Raw genomic sequence first — 19423 nt, 5'->3', positions numbered from 1 at the left:
ACAGGATGGATTGGGAATACCACATGACAGGATGGGGTGGACAGATGGACAGGATGGACAGATCAGGATGAGGGTCAGATGGACGCTCCTACCAGCTGAAGACCCCAGGTGGAGTTGGAGCAAAAGATTAAGATGGATGGAATGGTAGCAGGCTACAGCTAACATGGTGAATTAAATGTTGTACATGACAAGATTATTTAGCTACTAAAAAAAATGATCATGTTGCGACATACAAATTCTCATTGTGATTATATTAAATCAAAGGTATAGTGCTGTAAGCATATGAATTAACACAATATATTCAAACAGTCCAACTGCAACACAAGAAACAATGTAACAAATTCCATAAACATCAAGCCATTGTGTGAAAGCAATGTGTGTAACGGAACACTGTATGGAGTCTCAAAGCTCAAACAAGCACAAGTGACCTTCCACCAAAAGAAGTGTTGGGGAACATGACAAGGAGAAGCTTTCCAAGTGAAAAAGAAATTCTAATTCAAAAGTATTTCAGAAAATTAAACATCTTTGAGTTTAGTTTTAGTTTTATGCCAAACTCAGCAATAAATATCTTTGATTAATTACTGAGCAGATATTCACATTTGAACACTAAATAATGGAGATTAACTATATTTGTGTTTAGACGTTGATGAAGCACACTGAATCTTAGTGACATAGACAGTTGAGTTACACACCCTACAGGTCAGCTGGGTTATGAATGGAAATACATGTAATGTTAATGTGAAGTTCACGCGGTGTCGTAGCTGTTCCGTGTAGGGCAGTTTAATGAATTATAAGATGCAGTGTCCAAAAGCCTTACTCCTCTGTACTGTCCACTGAGTGATTTGGCTATAAATCACCAGTACGACAACAATAACTTGAAAATATTTATAATTTTATGAAGATTTTAAAGACATTGTGATTTTCTTTGTTTAGATGGACACTAGTCTCACCACTCGAATCTCATCACTTGATCCATTTAGTTGACTCAAATGTGATGCATTGCTCTCATACAGCTGGTCCAATCTAACCTGGTTCCAAGGGTAGTGGGGAGGCTAGTGGTTAAAGCATTCGCTTGTCATGCCGAAGATGTGTTCGATTCCCCACATGGGTCCCATGTGTGAAGGCCATATCTTGCTGGAATACTGCTAAAAGCGGCATAAAACTGAACTCACTCACTAACTTGGTTCCGACTACAATGCCCCAAGCACTGGGCTAAGTTATGTTATAGGTATACTAGTTGTAGAGGAAGGTCGTTGTCTAGATATCATGTATTCAGTACCACTTAACAGCAAACATAACCTTACAAATCTATTTACTTCCTCGTCTGTCTCTACACAAGCAAGGTAGGCATTGCTCAATAGAAATTCAACACAAGCTGTGAAAGCAGGAATTAGGAAAATGTATCAACTTATAACACATGTTAGTTTTAAACTCTGGCATATGGGTCAAGCGTTTTGAAGATGCAAATTACAAGCAGCTAAACAGTTCAAAATACATACCAGTCTTTAAATGGTCTGTAAAAATGTATTAAACTACCACTGAGATGTGACAAACAGATGGACCACATGAAGCCTGCACCAGTATGTGTAGCCTGTGCTTGGATAGCATTTCTTGGTAGTCAACCAATAGGCTTCAGAATTCGTAGCCACTGATAAACATCAATTACATCTGATCATTCACCCTGGATGTTGATAGTTTTCTCTGGTTATTTAACATGGGTGATATGTTACGTGGAGTGTGTTATGTATACTTTTAAACCAATTAAAAACAAATTTTAAAAATAGTTCTGCTTATACTGTTATTTTGGTGACAACCTGGTTACTTTTTCCAGAAGTGTAAATGTACATGGTCTCTACTGTCAGCCTATCTTGCTCTGTACAGAAACGTGGGTTCTCCACTAGAAACGGTTCCACTGGACAAGAACACAGTATTTGTTTTTTTCAAAAGTTGTACACCAGCAAATCAAAATCAAAAGGTTAATGGTGAATTTTATGCACATACACATCTCATCTGAATGTTGGTCACCACTAATCTGTATCAAGCTCTGGACTTGTGACCTGCTGCTCATTTGTAAAACAGAAACTTGTATGTTTCAAATAAATATCTGAGAATGTAAAAGGAAATAATTACACCAACACTTGAACATAATAATTTTACTCAAAGGCACTTAATAGCAAAAACGCAACATAATCTTCATGCACATAGAGTTTGACAGAAAATGTAAACATGACATGGAGCTTGTTGAGGTTTTGACTCAAGCGACTTCAGCGCCTTCACCCTCAGCCTCACCATGTCACAGCATCAACGCATCAAACAACACCTGACCCGACACAACCATGCTTTCCTGTCCGATTAGGTGGAGTTAGGCTCTGAGCACCAAGACAAGCATAGGTCTGCTTGCAGTGTTAAATGTGGGAAAATCTTCCACCAACATAGATGAGAAGACATACTTACATTAAGGCCCACACAAGCTGAACGTTGAAGTTGTTGACATAATCTCTGCCCAGATCCCATGTACAAGTCATGTTCTCCCAGTTGTACACCGAGCAGTTGATGCGACTCACGGCCATGGCTCGGTCTGCCAAAATAAAACAACATCATAAGGAGTCAGTAAAAAAACATCATATTAGTTTAACTTTTCTCATCTAATTGTTTGATGTTGAACAGTATTTTAGTGTACAAGATTGTTAGAGAAAAGCCTGAAAGCTTGGTGGAAGTACACTAGCATGGCTACATGGTGCTGTCAGACTGATGTGATTCTTGGGAAAATCTGGACTAAAGCCTACTAAAGGGACAGTGGGGTAGCCAAGTGATTAAAGTGTTTGCTCATCACGCCGAAGACCCGGGTTTGATTCCCCACATGGACACAAGCTAGACCCATTTCTGGTGTCCCCCCACCATGATGTTGCTGGAATATTGCAAAAAGCGTAAAACTAAACGCACTCACTACAACCCATAATATCTGGATCAGCACTCTGAACTGTATTACAGTTATCTGGACATTAAACTTGCAATACATATTCTAGCACACCTACGAAGGATAACTCTGCACAGTGAATTCCAATGTGCAAGATGACAGGTCTGGGTTGTCCCTCATAGCTGAGGTGAAGACAGCTACATGCTTGTCAATACTACTTACAGTCCACAGTGACGTACTGGCTGCCGAGCACCATACTGGTTCCATCCTCCGTGTTGTTGAGGTGGCAGACGTACGTCCCCTGCTGTTTCCTGGACTCCACCGGATACTGCAGCCGGATACTGCGAGTGCTGAGTATCCGGACGTAGTGCAGCGGCAGTGCTCGCTCCTCGTTGTAGAACTGCTTGGTGAAGTACATGTATCCCGACACATTGCCGCTGACCTTGAGGTCGGTCACATTGCAGGTGAGGTTCAGCACATCGCCGATGAAACCATATGGGTTCTTGGGCCGTACAACTGGTAACAAACATACATGTACACGTTACAAAGGAGGACCCTCCTAAATATTGAGTGCTTCTGTAGCGGTGTGAAACAACAAACAATAAAGTTCTGGAGATAAGGACTCAGTTCATGCTACAATTTACTGTTACTTGCTCAGACAACAGATAACAGCCAGGAAAGAAAATTAACATTTTTACAAAAAATGAAAGGATCCTCTCATTCAAAGGCAGTGCATCTTAAAAATAAAACTGACACTGAGTCTGACTGTAGTTTGAATGATTAACTTTCATTGTGAATGTTCCGAAACCATGGACCACTATTTCTATATACTTATTTATCCTTCACATGCTGCCACTGGAGACCTATGGGAGTTTAAGTCACGTGGTTGTGTAAGGCTGTATTGTCGTGTTATTGGCAGCTATACACAACAATACTTCAGAACGGTCAACATACTGTCCTTTAAACCTCCCATGCCACGCCAGATTACACACGACACTATCATCATTTTGACAGAAGTATAAATGTGATGATAATTGTTTCCAATCCTTTATACGTAAGCATTGTTATTTGACACACAATTCATCAACATGGAGGAGGCTTACTTCCGCTGCTGTCGAAGATGAAGGCGGCGCTGGTGGCAAGGTGGAGGCCGAGGGAGAGGAAGAACACCACCAGTGTCGCTGGCTGTCTCAACATGGCCGACGACGACATCTCAGCAGCATCTTGAATGTCACATCATGCACACTACACTACACCTGCAATGAAAAACAACATTCTGAACTTGGTTCATGCTGAATCATGTCATATATAGAATATCTGCCCTGGATTTGCCCTCATCCTCAAACTGTCCTGCATCAATCCATACTATGGCATACAGTGGGACTTGTCCCTAAGTACCTACAAGTCAACACATCATGTAACTAATGAACAAGACCGAAGCATCAAACAGGACAGTGTTGTAGACTGACACAGCAGCCAAGCAAGCTTGTCCCTGTACAGTTTTGTCTGAACACAGTGATTGAAGTGTCTCTAAAATACCTCATCCTTCTTTTACATCCTAAAGCAGCATTTTCTGTGCTTGTGTGTCACTGTACCCCCAGGTGTTGACCATTGGTCATAATATCAATCACCTGATTGTCTGGCACATACACTGCCACAAAGCAGGACTAACACTGAGTGATTCAAACCCACAAGGGCACACAATCTTCACTTCACAAGTGTATTCACCATGCACAAAAGTCGCAGGTGTACACAGACTTCACAAATCCCGAACTGAACGTCACCTGAATTTCAAAAGCCAAACAAGTTCCCTACAAATATAACTCTCAGCATTACAAACCCACCGGAGATATATTCATTCTGTCTCTGGGAAAATAGTCACGCCTTGTGTAAGACTCGTCACACAACATCAACCTCGAGATGAAATAATTTGGTTTTTTTACTCCTGCCTCTGAAAATGCTGCATCACGAACAACAAGAACTTGACGAAACCCCTCGACTGTAGCTGTACGAGGCACCAGGTCAGGTGTGACAGTATCCCTGATTGCCGAACCACCCCAGGCAATAGGCTCTGTGTATGCCAATAAACACTCTTGCCAACAAAACTTGCTAGACTGGTTTCAGTCTCTGTTGAAGATCACAGTTCCAATTACTGTAAATAATCTCATCCCACAAGTCAATAATCTTGACTGCCCACCGTTTGATGTAGGTGTTAAACCAGAAGCTGCATCAACACTATACCTTCCCTACACTGTATGTAGAACCAAGGAACCATTCAGTTAGTCCTGGCTGTCAATATGTCTGCTTGATCAAGTGTTGACAATGAGAATTGAAGCAGCAGTAGAAAACAACATGCGACGATAACCTCCTTCTTCTAACATAACAATGATGGTGAAAATATTTGCCTACCCACAGACAATATTTACATCACTTGCCATGATGTACACGTGCAGAGAAGCCATCATTATCTGTTCTAAAAGAAGTGCGCTTTTCCAACCATCAGAACCTAATCTATATTCAGAGTGAATAAAGATGTCTTCAGAGCTCAAGGATATATTCTGAATATTTATAAACAATTTGTGTCACTTCCCAGACAAGCCCTTACTTGCTTCCATGTGTCAGCTGAGTAGATTCTTGGTAAGTGGACAAAAACCAACACAATGTTGCTGAATTCACAGTAGTGTATCGGACAAATCAGATGGTCACGGGTTTGGACACAGAATGTGAAAATCACCTGTGATGTGGTAGTAGAAGGAAATAGTGAGTGAGCAAGGTAGCATGTTAAATAGTGCTAAACTCATTGTTGACCTCCATGTTAAACTGTCATGTTAAACTGTTATATGGCCATACATCACACCCTCTGAACCTGTTACGATATAGTAGTGCGACCAACTCCACATACAACCTGGAAATATCAGCCTGTGTCAAACACTTATGCCGTTTTCAATATATACAGTAGCATTCTAAACTACACAGAAGTATTTACAGAGTACCAGCTTCTTCTAATATTACTATAGCTGATCAGTCATGGCATGAGTGAGTGGATTAATGACAGAATTATAGTTATTATTTAAGTAGCAGAATATACCAAATATAACTTAACTGTGAGATATGTATAAACAGACCACTGAGTACTATAGTACATCAGTTCATTTAGTTGATTTGTCAGGTAATCTATGAATACTAAGTATCATCTGTTTCCACGACTCTTCTCCACACTGACGTAGGTATCCATGGCCATGCTGTTGTGTTCAATGTCAACCACTAGTTTCACAGACATGAGTACACCTCCATGAGTACACCTCCATACCATGTGTACACAGATGATCAATACCAGGAATGTGATTGTCTCAAATGACATTTGTTATTTTACGAGAGTTTTTTCCGGTGACAAGACCTGTAATATGACCAGCATGAATACACCTGTTAAAACCCTTTTGTAATATGGGACATGGCCTTGAATACCCGAAATAAATTGTCTGTCTGTCTGTCAAATGACATTTTTTTTTTAAATCTATCCAATCGGTTGCCATGACAGCATGAAACTGCTGCAAAACCTGCCTGATATTTGATCCACATTGAATTCAAGATTAAATCCACGCGCAACAGTGAGCAACATAGAATATAACCCTGCCCTAAACCAGACATTGTTGATCCTTACCTTTCCACGTGTACAGGTGGGGTACATTTCATAGAAACGGTCTCAGTTGGGAAGAAATGCTGCTGTAAATAGGTCGTACTGTGACTAAGATTGATTCAATCAGCCACACAGCCAGGTCAACACGGCTGTCAAACCTAATCACAACCAGCCCCCTCTCACTGTTCAACACAGCCAGACAATATCCACGTTCCAGGGATAATACATATCACATTACTACACACAAATGTAATTAGTTTAAGTGTAAAATCTACGCAGTCACTACAGTACACACGCCTTTTCATGGAATTCAACTCTAGGCATAAGAAATACTGAGAACCGGCTACCTGAGGGAGAATACTTGGGTCACTAAGTGTTACTGTGTCCGCATATGCGTCAATCAAAACGCCCAGTTATTTGTTATTATTTAGTGTTAACAAGACACAAGGCATATCAATATCCTTTTTACATCTTCCATAATAATCTACAAATAAAGTTTTACACTTAGTTGAACAGATTAGGAATTCAAAAACACACTTTGCCACCAGGAAATACAACATTTAAGATTCAGTATCAAATATCACCAACAAAACATCACAGTATCAGAGTCTGAATTAACATAGGACAGGACCTCTTGAAAGTGTTACAATAAGGAAGGACCAGTGATATTTCCTTGTAGACCACCACTGTTTAACATTTGGCATATCACATTTTAAGACTAGTGAAATTACAAAAATATTTCTAACCCTGAATTATGCTACAAGTAGCTAACATTCTTACCTCATAATCTGTTTAAAAAGTGTACAATCCCTCCAAGTTCAAAACACTGTTAATCCTAGCAAGTTCAAAACACTGTTAATCCCTCCAAGTCCAAAACACTGTTAATCCCTCCAAGTCCAACACACTGTTAATCCCTCCAAGTTCCACACACTGTTAATCCATCACACAAACACTACAGTATCCCATCCACCAGCTCTGCTGAACAAGTTCTGTATCTGGTCAAGCTAACCCCTTCACTGGGGAGGTAAACTCGTTACAGGTGAACAATACTCAGGTGAAGAGTTGACCAGCAAACAATGGAGTCTGGCCTTGTCTGGCACCCTTCCCTCAAACAACACCAGTTTGCTCATTAAATTCTTATCTAAACAAATAATGATGGACCACAGCTCAAAGTGAAAGCATTGTTTTCTTGCTGCCATGTTTGTCTATGGCCTGGCACTGAGCTAATTAGCCACGCTCTGTCATTCCTTGTTGTGATTAGTGTCAGTGCCAGGTATTTTGGTAAACTTCTATCTGTCACGGTAGGTGTCTATTGTTCTCTTTGATCACTACTACCTCTGCATGATTAGTTCAAAGCGCGAAGTGTCTGACCTTCAGAGTCTTCCACCAACAGAAATGTCATTCTACTTCATAGAAGTCAAACTCAAAAGAGCCACTTCAGTAAAAGAGAAGTAGAAAGCTACATTTATTTTGACTGTAAGGAAATGATACTGTTAATTTAAAGCAATTTAATTTAATTGGTAAAGCAAATACTCCCCCAAAAAATGAAAAAATGAAATTGACTCACTAATAACGTTCAAACTTTCATACAGTTGAAAGCTGGCTGACGTGACTATAACTCACTCGTCCTTGGTTTCCATGCATACTGTGTGCTTATGAAACTCACAAACTACTGGAATATTAAAATATTAATCCTTGACACACTAGAAGTCAACATGCTTCTTTTCTAAACAAAAGCCTTTCCATAATTGTATGTCCACATGGAACATCTGTTTAGACTAAGATATGAGAAATCAAGTCATTTCACACTGTTGGGGGCTATACACTACTCCAACAAGGTTAAAGATACTGATTGTTTCATATTACTACACTTATGCAGTAATGCCAATATAGCGAGTGAGTGAGTATGGTTATATGCTGCTTTTAGCAATATTTGGTTTAAACATACTTATTCAAATAATCATGACGGTATTGGCAAACAAGCATAAACATGATTATATCAATGTCGCTCCCTAAACTTGATACAGTAGTATCACATATTGTGACAGTGTGGGGACTCGAACCTGGGTCTTTAGAATTATGAGCAAACACCTTAACCAGTAGGCTACCTCACTGCCCCAATTCCAGTATAGAATAATTCTAGTAACATCAAAGAATTGGGTGTTTTTTACATTTCTATTCCATGAGCTATTCAGGTATGAAAGTCTGCTCCATTTCAACTGATAGCTTCAGACATCACATGTATTTTTACGAACATGGATATAATTTAAATTTTGTCCTAAATGGTAATCAAAACAAAAATGTACTTGTAAATTCTTTCATACTACAATCTGTCCATACTTTTATAATGAAATCGCATAGGTTTGATAAATGATTAATAATGTTTAATACGCAGGTTGGTTGCTTGCTTTCCTATCATGCTGCATATTATTTAATATTTGTTTTATTCATGTATCAATGAAATGGAGAGGTATTCAAATAAGCCATTACGGCTTGTTTACCAATCCTAGTTCAATTCATTTTGAATAAAATATGTTTACACTAACTGATTGCTTCAAATCAAAGTGATCAAACTTCGAAACCAAATATATGCACAGGGACAAAAATATTCCTTCCATCAACAGAATCCATGAGGTCGACATTCCCTACCTACGTTATACATAAATCATACTTCCCCAGACACTGACAAACTTTCAGAGTATCTAGGAAAAACATCCTTGTATTATATGTCATGAACTGCTTCTACAATGTTGATGGTGATGCCAGGAAAATGGTAATGTTTGGTAATAAAAGTCTTGATTAAAATAAAAGTATTAATGTTAAATCTGTTACCATGTATACATCAGTAGCGTACTGACAGCCATCCATCTGCACACCAAGCTCCCTCCTCATCCCTGATATATCATATGGATATATTGTATGTATTCCATCACTAGACATGTTAATTCACAATTTCAATTCAAGATCAAGTTACGCAAGGCATTGTCCTCTATGCAGAGATAAAGATTACCTCGTGTATTTGTTCTGTCAACTAAGCCGGAAATAGCAATCAGCTGTGCACACTTTTTACTTCAATACACCGGTGATTCAGTAAAAAACAATCCCATATTACAACTTCAAAGAATTTTCAATTCATAATGTATATACTTCCAGACTTCAATTGCATAAATGTAGAAAATAACAAAACACCAATCCCTGAATTCCATCACTGAAATCTACAGATACATGTATGAACTATATTTTTTATCAGTAGGGAAAAACATTCTTTAGGATGAGGTGAGCACCGGGATGAAGCAACTGAAACTATGGTGCCGTGTTTTCCAAGAATTATACCGTCTTGTAATTCCACAAGCCCCCTTCTCAAAATTAGTTCCTGTTTGGTCAGGCTGGATAAAGATTTCATTTCCTAACTTTGTGAAATTCTTGATTTCATCAGCAAGTGAAAGATTATCTATGATCCACCGTACACAACTCTACTCTATTTAATCAACTGAGGATATTTCAGCATCCGGTCAGTGTAATCTTAAGTAAAGTGTCTCCGTCTACTCTGCTATATCACGGCACGGTGTCAACCTAACCTGTTTGGTCAAGAGGTAAAGTGGTAGATTTTGGGACATAAGTCTGTAGTTCGAATCCCACCACAGGACTCGGATGTTTAATGGTTTAATGGTGTCTAGGGCTTAAGACTGACCATGTCACATCAAACTTAAGCAGAGTAAGTCTCAATACTCCCAGTTTGTTTGTGCATTTAGTTGATGGTGAGTGTGAAGCAGAAATCAGATAAATATCTGTTCCTGTTCCTACACAACTGTTTGGTCTAATACACAACTCTTAGGTATAAAACACAACTGTTAGGTCTAATTTACAACTGTTAGGTATAATACACAACTGTTAGGTCTAATACACAACTGTTAGGTCTCATACACAACTGTTAGGTATAAAACACAACTGTTAGGTCTAATACACAACTGTTAGGTCTAATACACAACTGTTAGGTCTAATACACAACTGTTAGGTCTAATACACAACTGTTAGGTCTAATACACAACTGTTAGGTCTAATACACAACTGTTAGGTATAAAACACAACTGTTAGGTCTAATTCACAACTGTTAGGTCTAATACAATACACAACTGTTAGGTATAATACACAACTGTTAGGTCTAATACACAACTGTTAGGTATAAAACACAACTGTTAGGTCTAATTCACAACTGTTAGGTCTAATACAATACACAACTGTTAGGTATAATACACAACTGTTAGGTATAATACACAACTGTTAGGTCTAATACAATACACAACTGTTAGGTATAAAACACAACTGTTTGGTATAATACACAACTGTTAGGTCTAATACACAACTGTTTGGTCTAATGCACAACTGTTAGGTCTAATTCACAACTGTTAGGTCTAATTCACAACTGTTAGGTCTAATTCACAACTGTTAGGTCTAATACAATACACAACTGTTAGGTATAAAACACAACTGTTTGGTCTAATACACAACTGTTAGGTCTAATACACAACTGTTTGGTCTAATGCACAACTGTTAGGTCTAATTCACAACTGTTAGGTCTAATTCACAACTGTTAGGTCTAATACACAACTGTTAGGTCTAATTCACAACTGTTTGGCTTTTTTTTCAAAACAAAAGGAATGCAGGCTGAAAAACTCATCTGTTTCAAACAAAAAACCTGACCACTCTGTGCGAGTGAGTGAGTGAATTGGTTTTAACTCTAACACCACCAAAAATGGGCTTCACACATTGTCCCCATGTGGGGAATCGAACTTTAGACTTGGGTGTGACCAGTGAACACTTTAACCACACAGCTACCTCCATCAGTAGATGTCACTAGAAGAACATCATACGAGGGATGCATGGACAGCCAGGGTACAGTCTCTATGAAGATCAGCGAGAGACTTGTCATGACACCAACCAGAGACAGTTTACTCTGCAGAGAGATTCACAGAACTGACATTGAAAATATGATGTCATTAAGCACACTATGAAACTACAGTCAAATCCCGATGAGTCGAATGCCGGTGTCTCGAATATTATGCATAACTCGAAGTACCTGTCGGTCCCGACCATTCCCTGTTATAGTTGTCATCATTTGAATACCGGTTACACGAATTCGTCTCATAAATACACACGATGACTCGAGAAGAAAATTTGGTCCCATGAGATTGAAACAACAGCAATCTTGTATACATAAGCCGAAGTCAGTCAATGAGAAGTTGATTGGTGTAGCAAACTGATCCAATTAACAAAACAGCGCGGCTCACACCTTTCCGCCTTTGACGGTTGAGTTCAAAAGGCAGATTAGTGATTTTACGGAAATCAATGTCTGTGCTAATCAGACTGGAACTGATAAGGTGCTCCTATTAAATCATTAGATAAACAAATGCTTAGGCGGAGGAATTAGAACTGGGTCATCTTTTCTCTACCTCATAGACATACCTATGTCTCGAATACATCGATAAGTCGAATTTATTACTTGGTCCCCAGAGATTCGACTCATCGGGAGTTGACTGTATTTGTTTATCAGAGTAAACAAAAGCCTTCAGGGCATCCATGATGTGACTGTCGGTTACCTCCACCAGGTAATACGCGTCAGTAACTCACAGCCAATAAACCACAGCCTGAAGCTGCAGAACACCAACAAGTCTGCAGTGTTTATCTACATCAACCCAGATACTGACACATCAAACCAGAATTTCTATCATCAGTGTTCAAATCAGTGGGCATTTCTTTCTTAGTCTTAGATGATAAATCTAAGGAAGAGAAGCGAATTATTGGCATTGTCACGTAACATGTCAGACACTTTGAAAACAGATGGTGTTGTGAGCTGTGCACAGACTTATATCACAACTCATCAAGTTTAATGGAGTCGACAGCAACACGTAGGATTGTGACGCGACATCCAGGACACCTGTTGACAGTCTCCATCTTGATGAAACAACAAGGACAGGTTTAAACCCAAAACAAGTGAATCCTAGCTGGACAAAGGGAAATAATTCAGTAGAGCAATATCATATGCTTTACAATACTGGGCAACCAGTGCCCCACAGACTTGCCAATATCACTTGTGTATGTAAGGGGAATGTAGAGGAAGCTGCGGTATTCATACATACCATCTAATTACATTTTATGAAAATGTTACTTAACTACATACGAATCAGTCTGCGCAGCATCACAGGGTACCCTAACCAGTGGTGATCCGCCAGTAACCCAGTTTCACAGTGTACAGATGTCCCACCCCGAGTGACACCCAGCCTCTGTATCCGGTGACCTTGAGTCACTGAACCTGAACACAACACCAACAATGGGTTTCCTGTTGCACCATCTACAGAAATCCACACCTCAAAGAAACCCCAGTTCCTACACCGGCACACTTCCTGCAGTCTGCTTGTGAAGCAGTGTGTTGGTCATCACTGGTCTGAAGTTCACCTGACGACAATGCCAATGTCAGAGTACACGATGACACAAGCCAGTGCAGTCTGACGGACAGACAACAGCCTGCATGCAGTACAGAGTCACGTTCCACTGGACGATCTTAACGCTGAAGTGATGGAAACTCCCTTGCTTCAACATTAGCGTATCATAGCCCTTAGATTGCTTTGTGGAACAAGGTCCTGAACACAGATCCACAAACAGTTCGTAATGTTACGACCTGTCATACATAGTTTATCATAGACTTATAAATGTCGTAGCACTATGAACGCTTTGTGGATCAGCACCGTGGACTGTAGATGATGAACATAATCCACAGATCCAGGGGTCTCTCACAGCCTTGTTCACACACAATGAATATTTACCCTTTAAATAAACTTTTATTTATGTTATAACCTCTGGAAAGCGTAATCCCTGCAAATATTAACATCCTTATCTGCTGGTAACAGGGTCCATCGTCCATATTATCAAGGACATCTGCCAGTGTAATCACTGACTGGAGTTCCATAGTACCTTGATGTACTTTTCTCATTTCAAGAGTTACCTACATCATCCATTCATTCAGCACCAAGAGCAAATGCTGCTTTCTTTGGTTAAGAAAGGTGACATCATATAACATAACACAAACCTTGTCTTTCAGTCCAGATTTGTCAAATTTCAATTAGGCAAAAAGTAATTTATTTTGCCTACTGAAATGTAATATCCTGTGTGTCATCAAGGTGCCTATTAGTCTCGGTCTAGTCGTGATAACAGGCTAACACATTTAACTTGCTGATAATCTATCATTACATCACACAAGGAATGCATCACACAATAACACATACCTGTACACACCTGAGTTCCAAGCATTACCTAGCATTGCACAAGTGTACATAACAGGAACCTGCATGAACCTGCTAATGTGGGCTTCATCACTGGGAATTAGGGAGAAACTGGTTGGTGACTTCGTTCATTCGTTCATGTTATTTCTACAATATAAGCACTGCTTCAGTGATGTGTCTTGTAAGTCAACTTATACAAAGCACATTGAATCTATTCCGCTGTCTGTATATGTTCTTGCCACACATATAAACATTTGACCATCCCATAGTACTACTATCTACCTGCCCCAGGTAACAAACTACCTATTACATACAAAGTACAGGTAAATATATCTATAATTTTACTAAGTACACATCTCAGGTAATTATGTGTTATATTTCTAAATACAGGTAAATATATACCTGTTGTATTACTAAACACACATCTAAGGTAATTATGTGTTACATTACTAAGTAGAGGTAAATATATACCTGTTGTATTACTAAACACACATCTCAGGTAATTATGTGTTACATTACTAAGTAGAGGTAAATATATACCTGTTGTATTACTAAACACACATCTCAGGTAATTATGTGTTACCAGTATACTGACTGACTGAGTTTGGTTTTACGCCGCTTTTAGCAATATTCCAGCAACATCACGGCAGGGGACACCAGAAATGGGCTTCACACATTGTACCCATGTGGGGAATCGAACCCGGGTCTTCGGCGTGATGAGCGAACGCTTTAACCATCAGGCTACCCCACCGCCCCTAATTATGTGTTATATTACTTAGTACACATCTCAGGTAATTATGTGTTATATTACTTAGTACACATCTCAGGTAATTATGTGTTATATTACTTAGTACACATCTCAGGTAATTATGTGTTATATTATAAGGTTTCGAAAATCATGGTACTAACACTGAGCTGGCGATAATAGTGATTTGAAACTATGATCGTTTGTTAAACAACTTTTATCCTTAGTTGAATAAAATTCTGAGACTTAAATGTTCAATTGGCAAGGTAGAATTATGAGGATTCACAATCTTAATTTCACTTTATTCGGTTTACTTTCTTGTTTAAAGTGAAATTCATCGGTACGTTTTCACTGCAAACAGACTATAGTTGAAGAGGTAAGACACCTCCACAGCAATAAGTTGTACCCGTTCTGTTTTGTTTATAACCACTCATCTATATGGCAGTGGTCTCTAAATAATTCAATCTGGGCACTGAAAACAGTGGTTGATAGCATGAGGGACAACCTGTCCCTAGGGTACGATGACAAGCAATTAACCAAGTCACAGAGTCAAACATACATACATGCCTCAGTCGCATAATACCAAGAACTCTCTTACCCATATAGTTCCGTGCAGTCAGCCTAGTATCTAATATTGAACATCACATCTCACACAGTCTGCTCATATGTTTTTTCATCTGTTTCATATTTCACTACTCGACACAATTCGATTACCATACGCCATGAAATGTTTTACTATCTACGACAAAATATCCTAAAATGTATAAAACTTTTAATTTGAGTATCTATCCTCCAGTTGATGTCATCAAAGCCCTAGGGAGAGCAAGCAAAGTCATTCCAAATTGTACAGTTGCATTGTCCTGCACTTCACTGTTACTATTGGTGAAGTTTATCTATATAATTATACAAAACAACATGCAAACGGCACCAAAAGGCTTGCATTAGGCCAACCTGTTCTTATTTCATAGTTGGCGTGTTTGTTTAGAAACAAGAGAAATGTCTGGTCATGTGATAAGCCCACATCAGTGGTCGCCAGAGCAGAAACTTCTCTCATGATATAAGGCGAGCAGAATCGAGCAAGCTTGGTTTTTTTCAACTATTGTTTACCTACATAAAGTCAAGGGGGCGGTGAAGTAGCCTAGTTGTCAAAGTGTTCGCTCATCACGCCGAAGACCATTGCTCGATTCCCCACATTGGTGCAATGTGTGAAGTCCATTTCTGGTGTCCCCTATTGTGATATTGCTGTAACATTGCTAAAAGCGGCGTAAAACTAAACTCACCCATAAAGTCGACATACTGTCCCTTCAAGTACATAAACTCAAGTGCTTCTCAAAGTCCCACAGCCTGCTGGCCACCAAGCCCTTCTCTAACTCTTCTTGAGGCACACATCACTGTCTTCACCATTATGTCTTATGATCACGCCTGTGTCTGACTATAGCGCCTTCTCTTTAGGTATTCAAATAACTTTACTAAAGTTCTTGCCAGGTTAATGACCAACATTTGTCTTAAATTACAAGGGGCAGTGGGGTAGCCTAGTCGTTAAAGCGTTCGCTCGTCAGGCTGAAGACCTGGCTTTGATTCCCCACATGGGTACAATGAGTGAAGCCCATTTCTGGTGTCCCTGCCGTGATATTGTTGGAATATTGCTAAAAGCAGCATATAACCATAATCACTCCCTTGGATTAAAAAAGAAACCAACATTTCCCCCCAGAACATAAAACCACTGAGATACACTGCCTCCCAACACCACTGGTCTGACTCACCAGCCTCTGTACATACTGTCCCTGTCATCTGCCGTGGTGTAACTGCTGGGAGCCCACACAGTAGCCAGGCAGACTCATTATCACCCTGATTAATGAGGTGCTAACCGGCCAGCAATAAGTCCTCACACAGCAGACATAATGACTTTATTAACACCTTAAGACGGATGGCACACTGCCTCCAGGTAATGTATTAATGTTAATCTGATGACACCACACTGAGGTAAGAGCTGACCGGACAATGAGTTACCCATGTGGCCTGTACACTATTGTCCAGTGAACAATAGCCAGCAGCACAGTAGTACAATGCTTCAGAACATGAAAGGCTGCCCAGCAGAACTTAGGCTGGATGATGTAGACATATAAATGCAATGTGCTAATTGTTTTATTGAACATCTGTATTTCAAAGGGAGGTTGGTCAAAATATTGATTGTGTGTGAAGGGTCTAGACCAATATTGTATCTACACCAAGCAGCATGGCTACAGCAACTGCTGATATAGCCATTTATAGCCAGCTCTACACTGGGATGAAGCTGCTAAAATACACGTCAGAATCCCACGATATAATGAAGCACCACAAACCTGTCAATACACAGCTGAAGAAAAACTTTGAAGGAAATTTCACTTCATCAAATATGGCAATATCACAACTATTCTTGAAAACTGATAGTTCTGAAATCTTATAGATCTTATCTTTCCAATATGAAATTGTTTAAAAAAGTCTGAGAACTTTTTTTTCAGAAACCAACAGGTTTAAACAGCTTTGACATGAGTGAGACCAATGACAGACAAAGATACGCTGTTTGTTATTGCTACGTTTTGTAATGATCATGTGTAATCAGCACCATCTTTTGTGATTTAACCTGTGGTGGTCGTGACCTTGTCAGGGAATATATGCATGTCAGCTTCTGTCATACAAGGAACATGACATTTAGGATGATATTCTTACAGCAGTATCATTCACCTGATGAAGGCAAGCAGAATATACTCCAAACTGTCATGTTCTTCATATACAGAAGTTGACATCCATCAAGTTCCCCTTTAAGTATTTCAGTCATTCAACATCAAGCTTGGCGTGGGAGGAAAGCTCAACTGTCTTAACTTAGACGTTTACAGTTTTGGTGAAACCCATAGGCATGGAGCTGTCAAGAAACACAACCAGGTCCAAATAGAGTTTGGAGCTATGTTCATAGGTGTCTGGCACACCTAAGGGAGTGAACTCTGCACCTGAATCCAGTGTCTAAACAACTGAGCCACCCAGGAGCTATACTGGGGGAGAAGTCTCTTTCATCCACGATGAAAATCAGGTATGGTCAAAGTCAAATGGAATACTTTTAGCCACTCTTGTTTCTTGGGAAACATATAACAAAGTCTCCTCAGAATCCACAATACACAGAGATAAGAAATGATATGAAAATGGTAACAACCCTCAGTTTATTCTGTCATCTTCATTGAATCTAAACTTTGTCCTCCATCAACAATGCTGCAGGGTTCTACTAATGTCGCTGAGACTGCTGTACTGAACATGTTGAAGCCATCAATGCTAAAGTTTGCTACCAACACATTATATTCTTAAAGGTGCAGAACATTGATTCCATGAACGTCGTCCTCCAACATCAAGCTGACCAGGTTACACAGCCAATCAATACTGAAAACACTATACTTCCTCAGCCTGTCTGTACTCATGGCTGACTTGACTGCTTCCACTCCACCTCAACCTGAGACAGTGGACAGACTCATCTGACACGTACCTGTAGCTGGCCACTGTATTCACCTACGGCAAAATAAGGCGACCAAAATAAGGAAACAGGAACAAAGCCACCCCACATATAAAGCGACTGCCAGGCATAAACCTTCAAAATCAATGCTAATTTATATATCCTGATTCTAAAAACTGTTTTTCCAATGCATTCTTTCACACCACAGGATGCAATCAATGAGTTTGGTTTAATGTTACGTTGAGAGATATTGCAGAAACATTGCGTGATCCAGATACGGGGAGGAAAGCCCAATGACAGAGTTAGATTTCTAGCACTTTGGTGAAACCAACTTGTAGTTTTCTCTACACCAGATGCCCTCATCTGCAACAATCATCCATCTGCCTGCGATACTTCCAATAACCAGTTTGCTTGGTTTCTTACTACATTCAGAAATATTGCAGCAATACAACACCAAATCTGGGCAAGTCTGGGCAAGGCAATCCAGTGACTATAAGCAATAATGCATGCTATCAACAACATCACCACATGTCACCATCACCTCCGAATGCCGCTGCCTCCTACAACCAGTCTCAGTTGCTGGGAACCAATTGTAATCCTGACCCTGACTCCCCACGGACTCAGACCGTTTCACAAACTGCCATGTGAAAGTGTCATCAGCCGCTGCCTGGCAATCTCTCTGTCTCCAGCTTCAGAAGGCCAATGAGGAAGATAAGACCTTCTAACAATCATTCCCAGTGATACCTTCTTTGTTGAGTTATGCCGATATTATGACAATGTGCGTGATTTGCAGCCAACACTACAAGCTCAGCAACCACTCTGAAGCCTGTTGCCGTGCAGAGAGCAGTAGTACTGATACAACACCAGTAATTCTCACCATGGGTCACACAGAGTTCATGGCAAAGTCAAGAACAAAATACTTTTACCATTCTGCACAAATGTGTACTCTGTCTTTGTCCTGGATGTATTTAACCTGAAACGATTATTTACCCGGATTGCTACAATATAGAGGAAACCCTCAAACATGTCTGCAATGATACTAGCCTTGGGATACATTCAACATTAGACACACTTGTCCTGACTTCTGGGTAGAGCATCCTGATTAATGAACTCATTGAAAGTCTAGTCCATGCAACAGTCTAGCCTGCGGAACATATCATCTAATGTCTAGCCTTGTGCAACTATCTAGTCTGCTTCCTTTAACAGACTTCATGCTGGTCCTCCAGCCCAAGGCTACTAAAATGTGGTAAAGACAAATACAAGACATGATGGTAGTCCTCCCTGCAGGAAGCACATGAACCAGTTCCTAATGCTGGATTTTTCTACAAATTGGAGCTAAATAAAACTGACATTAATGTAGACATGGCAC

At 39.8% G+C, this 19423-nt stretch overlaps 1 protein-coding gene and 1 long non-coding RNA gene across 2 annotated transcripts in view; both read right to left on the bottom strand.

Annotated features, from left to right (window-relative positions):
• Positions 1-88: 88 nt before the first annotated feature.
• LOC124286535 overlaps positions 89-19423 on the bottom strand; it is a 28617-nt gene continuing 9282 nt past the window's right edge. Inside the window, exon 3 of the long non-coding RNA XR_006901057.1 lies at positions 89-704. This is a non-coding gene — a long non-coding RNA (uncharacterized LOC124286535). The remainder of the gene's footprint in view (positions 705-19423) is intronic.
• The window catches only part of LOC124286534, a 54964-nt gene continuing 37061 nt past the window's right edge, over positions 1521-19423 (bottom strand). The window contains exons 3-6 of the mRNA XM_046722901.1: positions 4021-4173; positions 3140-3433; positions 2455-2578; positions 1521-1648 (exon numbers count right to left, since the gene is read on the bottom strand). Of these exons, the coding sequence (XP_046578857.1) occupies positions 1633-1648; positions 2455-2578; positions 3140-3433; positions 4021-4129 (543 nt within the window). The 5' untranslated portion in view covers positions 4130-4173 and the 3' untranslated portion in view covers positions 1521-1632. The remainder of the gene's footprint in view (positions 1649-2454; positions 2579-3139; positions 3434-4020; positions 4174-19423) is intronic.

Source organism: Haliotis rubra, unplaced genomic scaffold (assembly GCF_003918875.1).
Source record: "Haliotis rubra isolate DU_JTF1 unplaced genomic scaffold, ASM391887v1 Scf385, whole genome shotgun sequence".
Classification (NCBI taxonomy): Eukaryota; Metazoa; Mollusca; class Gastropoda; order Lepetellida; family Haliotidae; genus Haliotis; species Haliotis rubra.
This window is presented reverse-complemented; position numbering and strand designations above follow the sequence as displayed.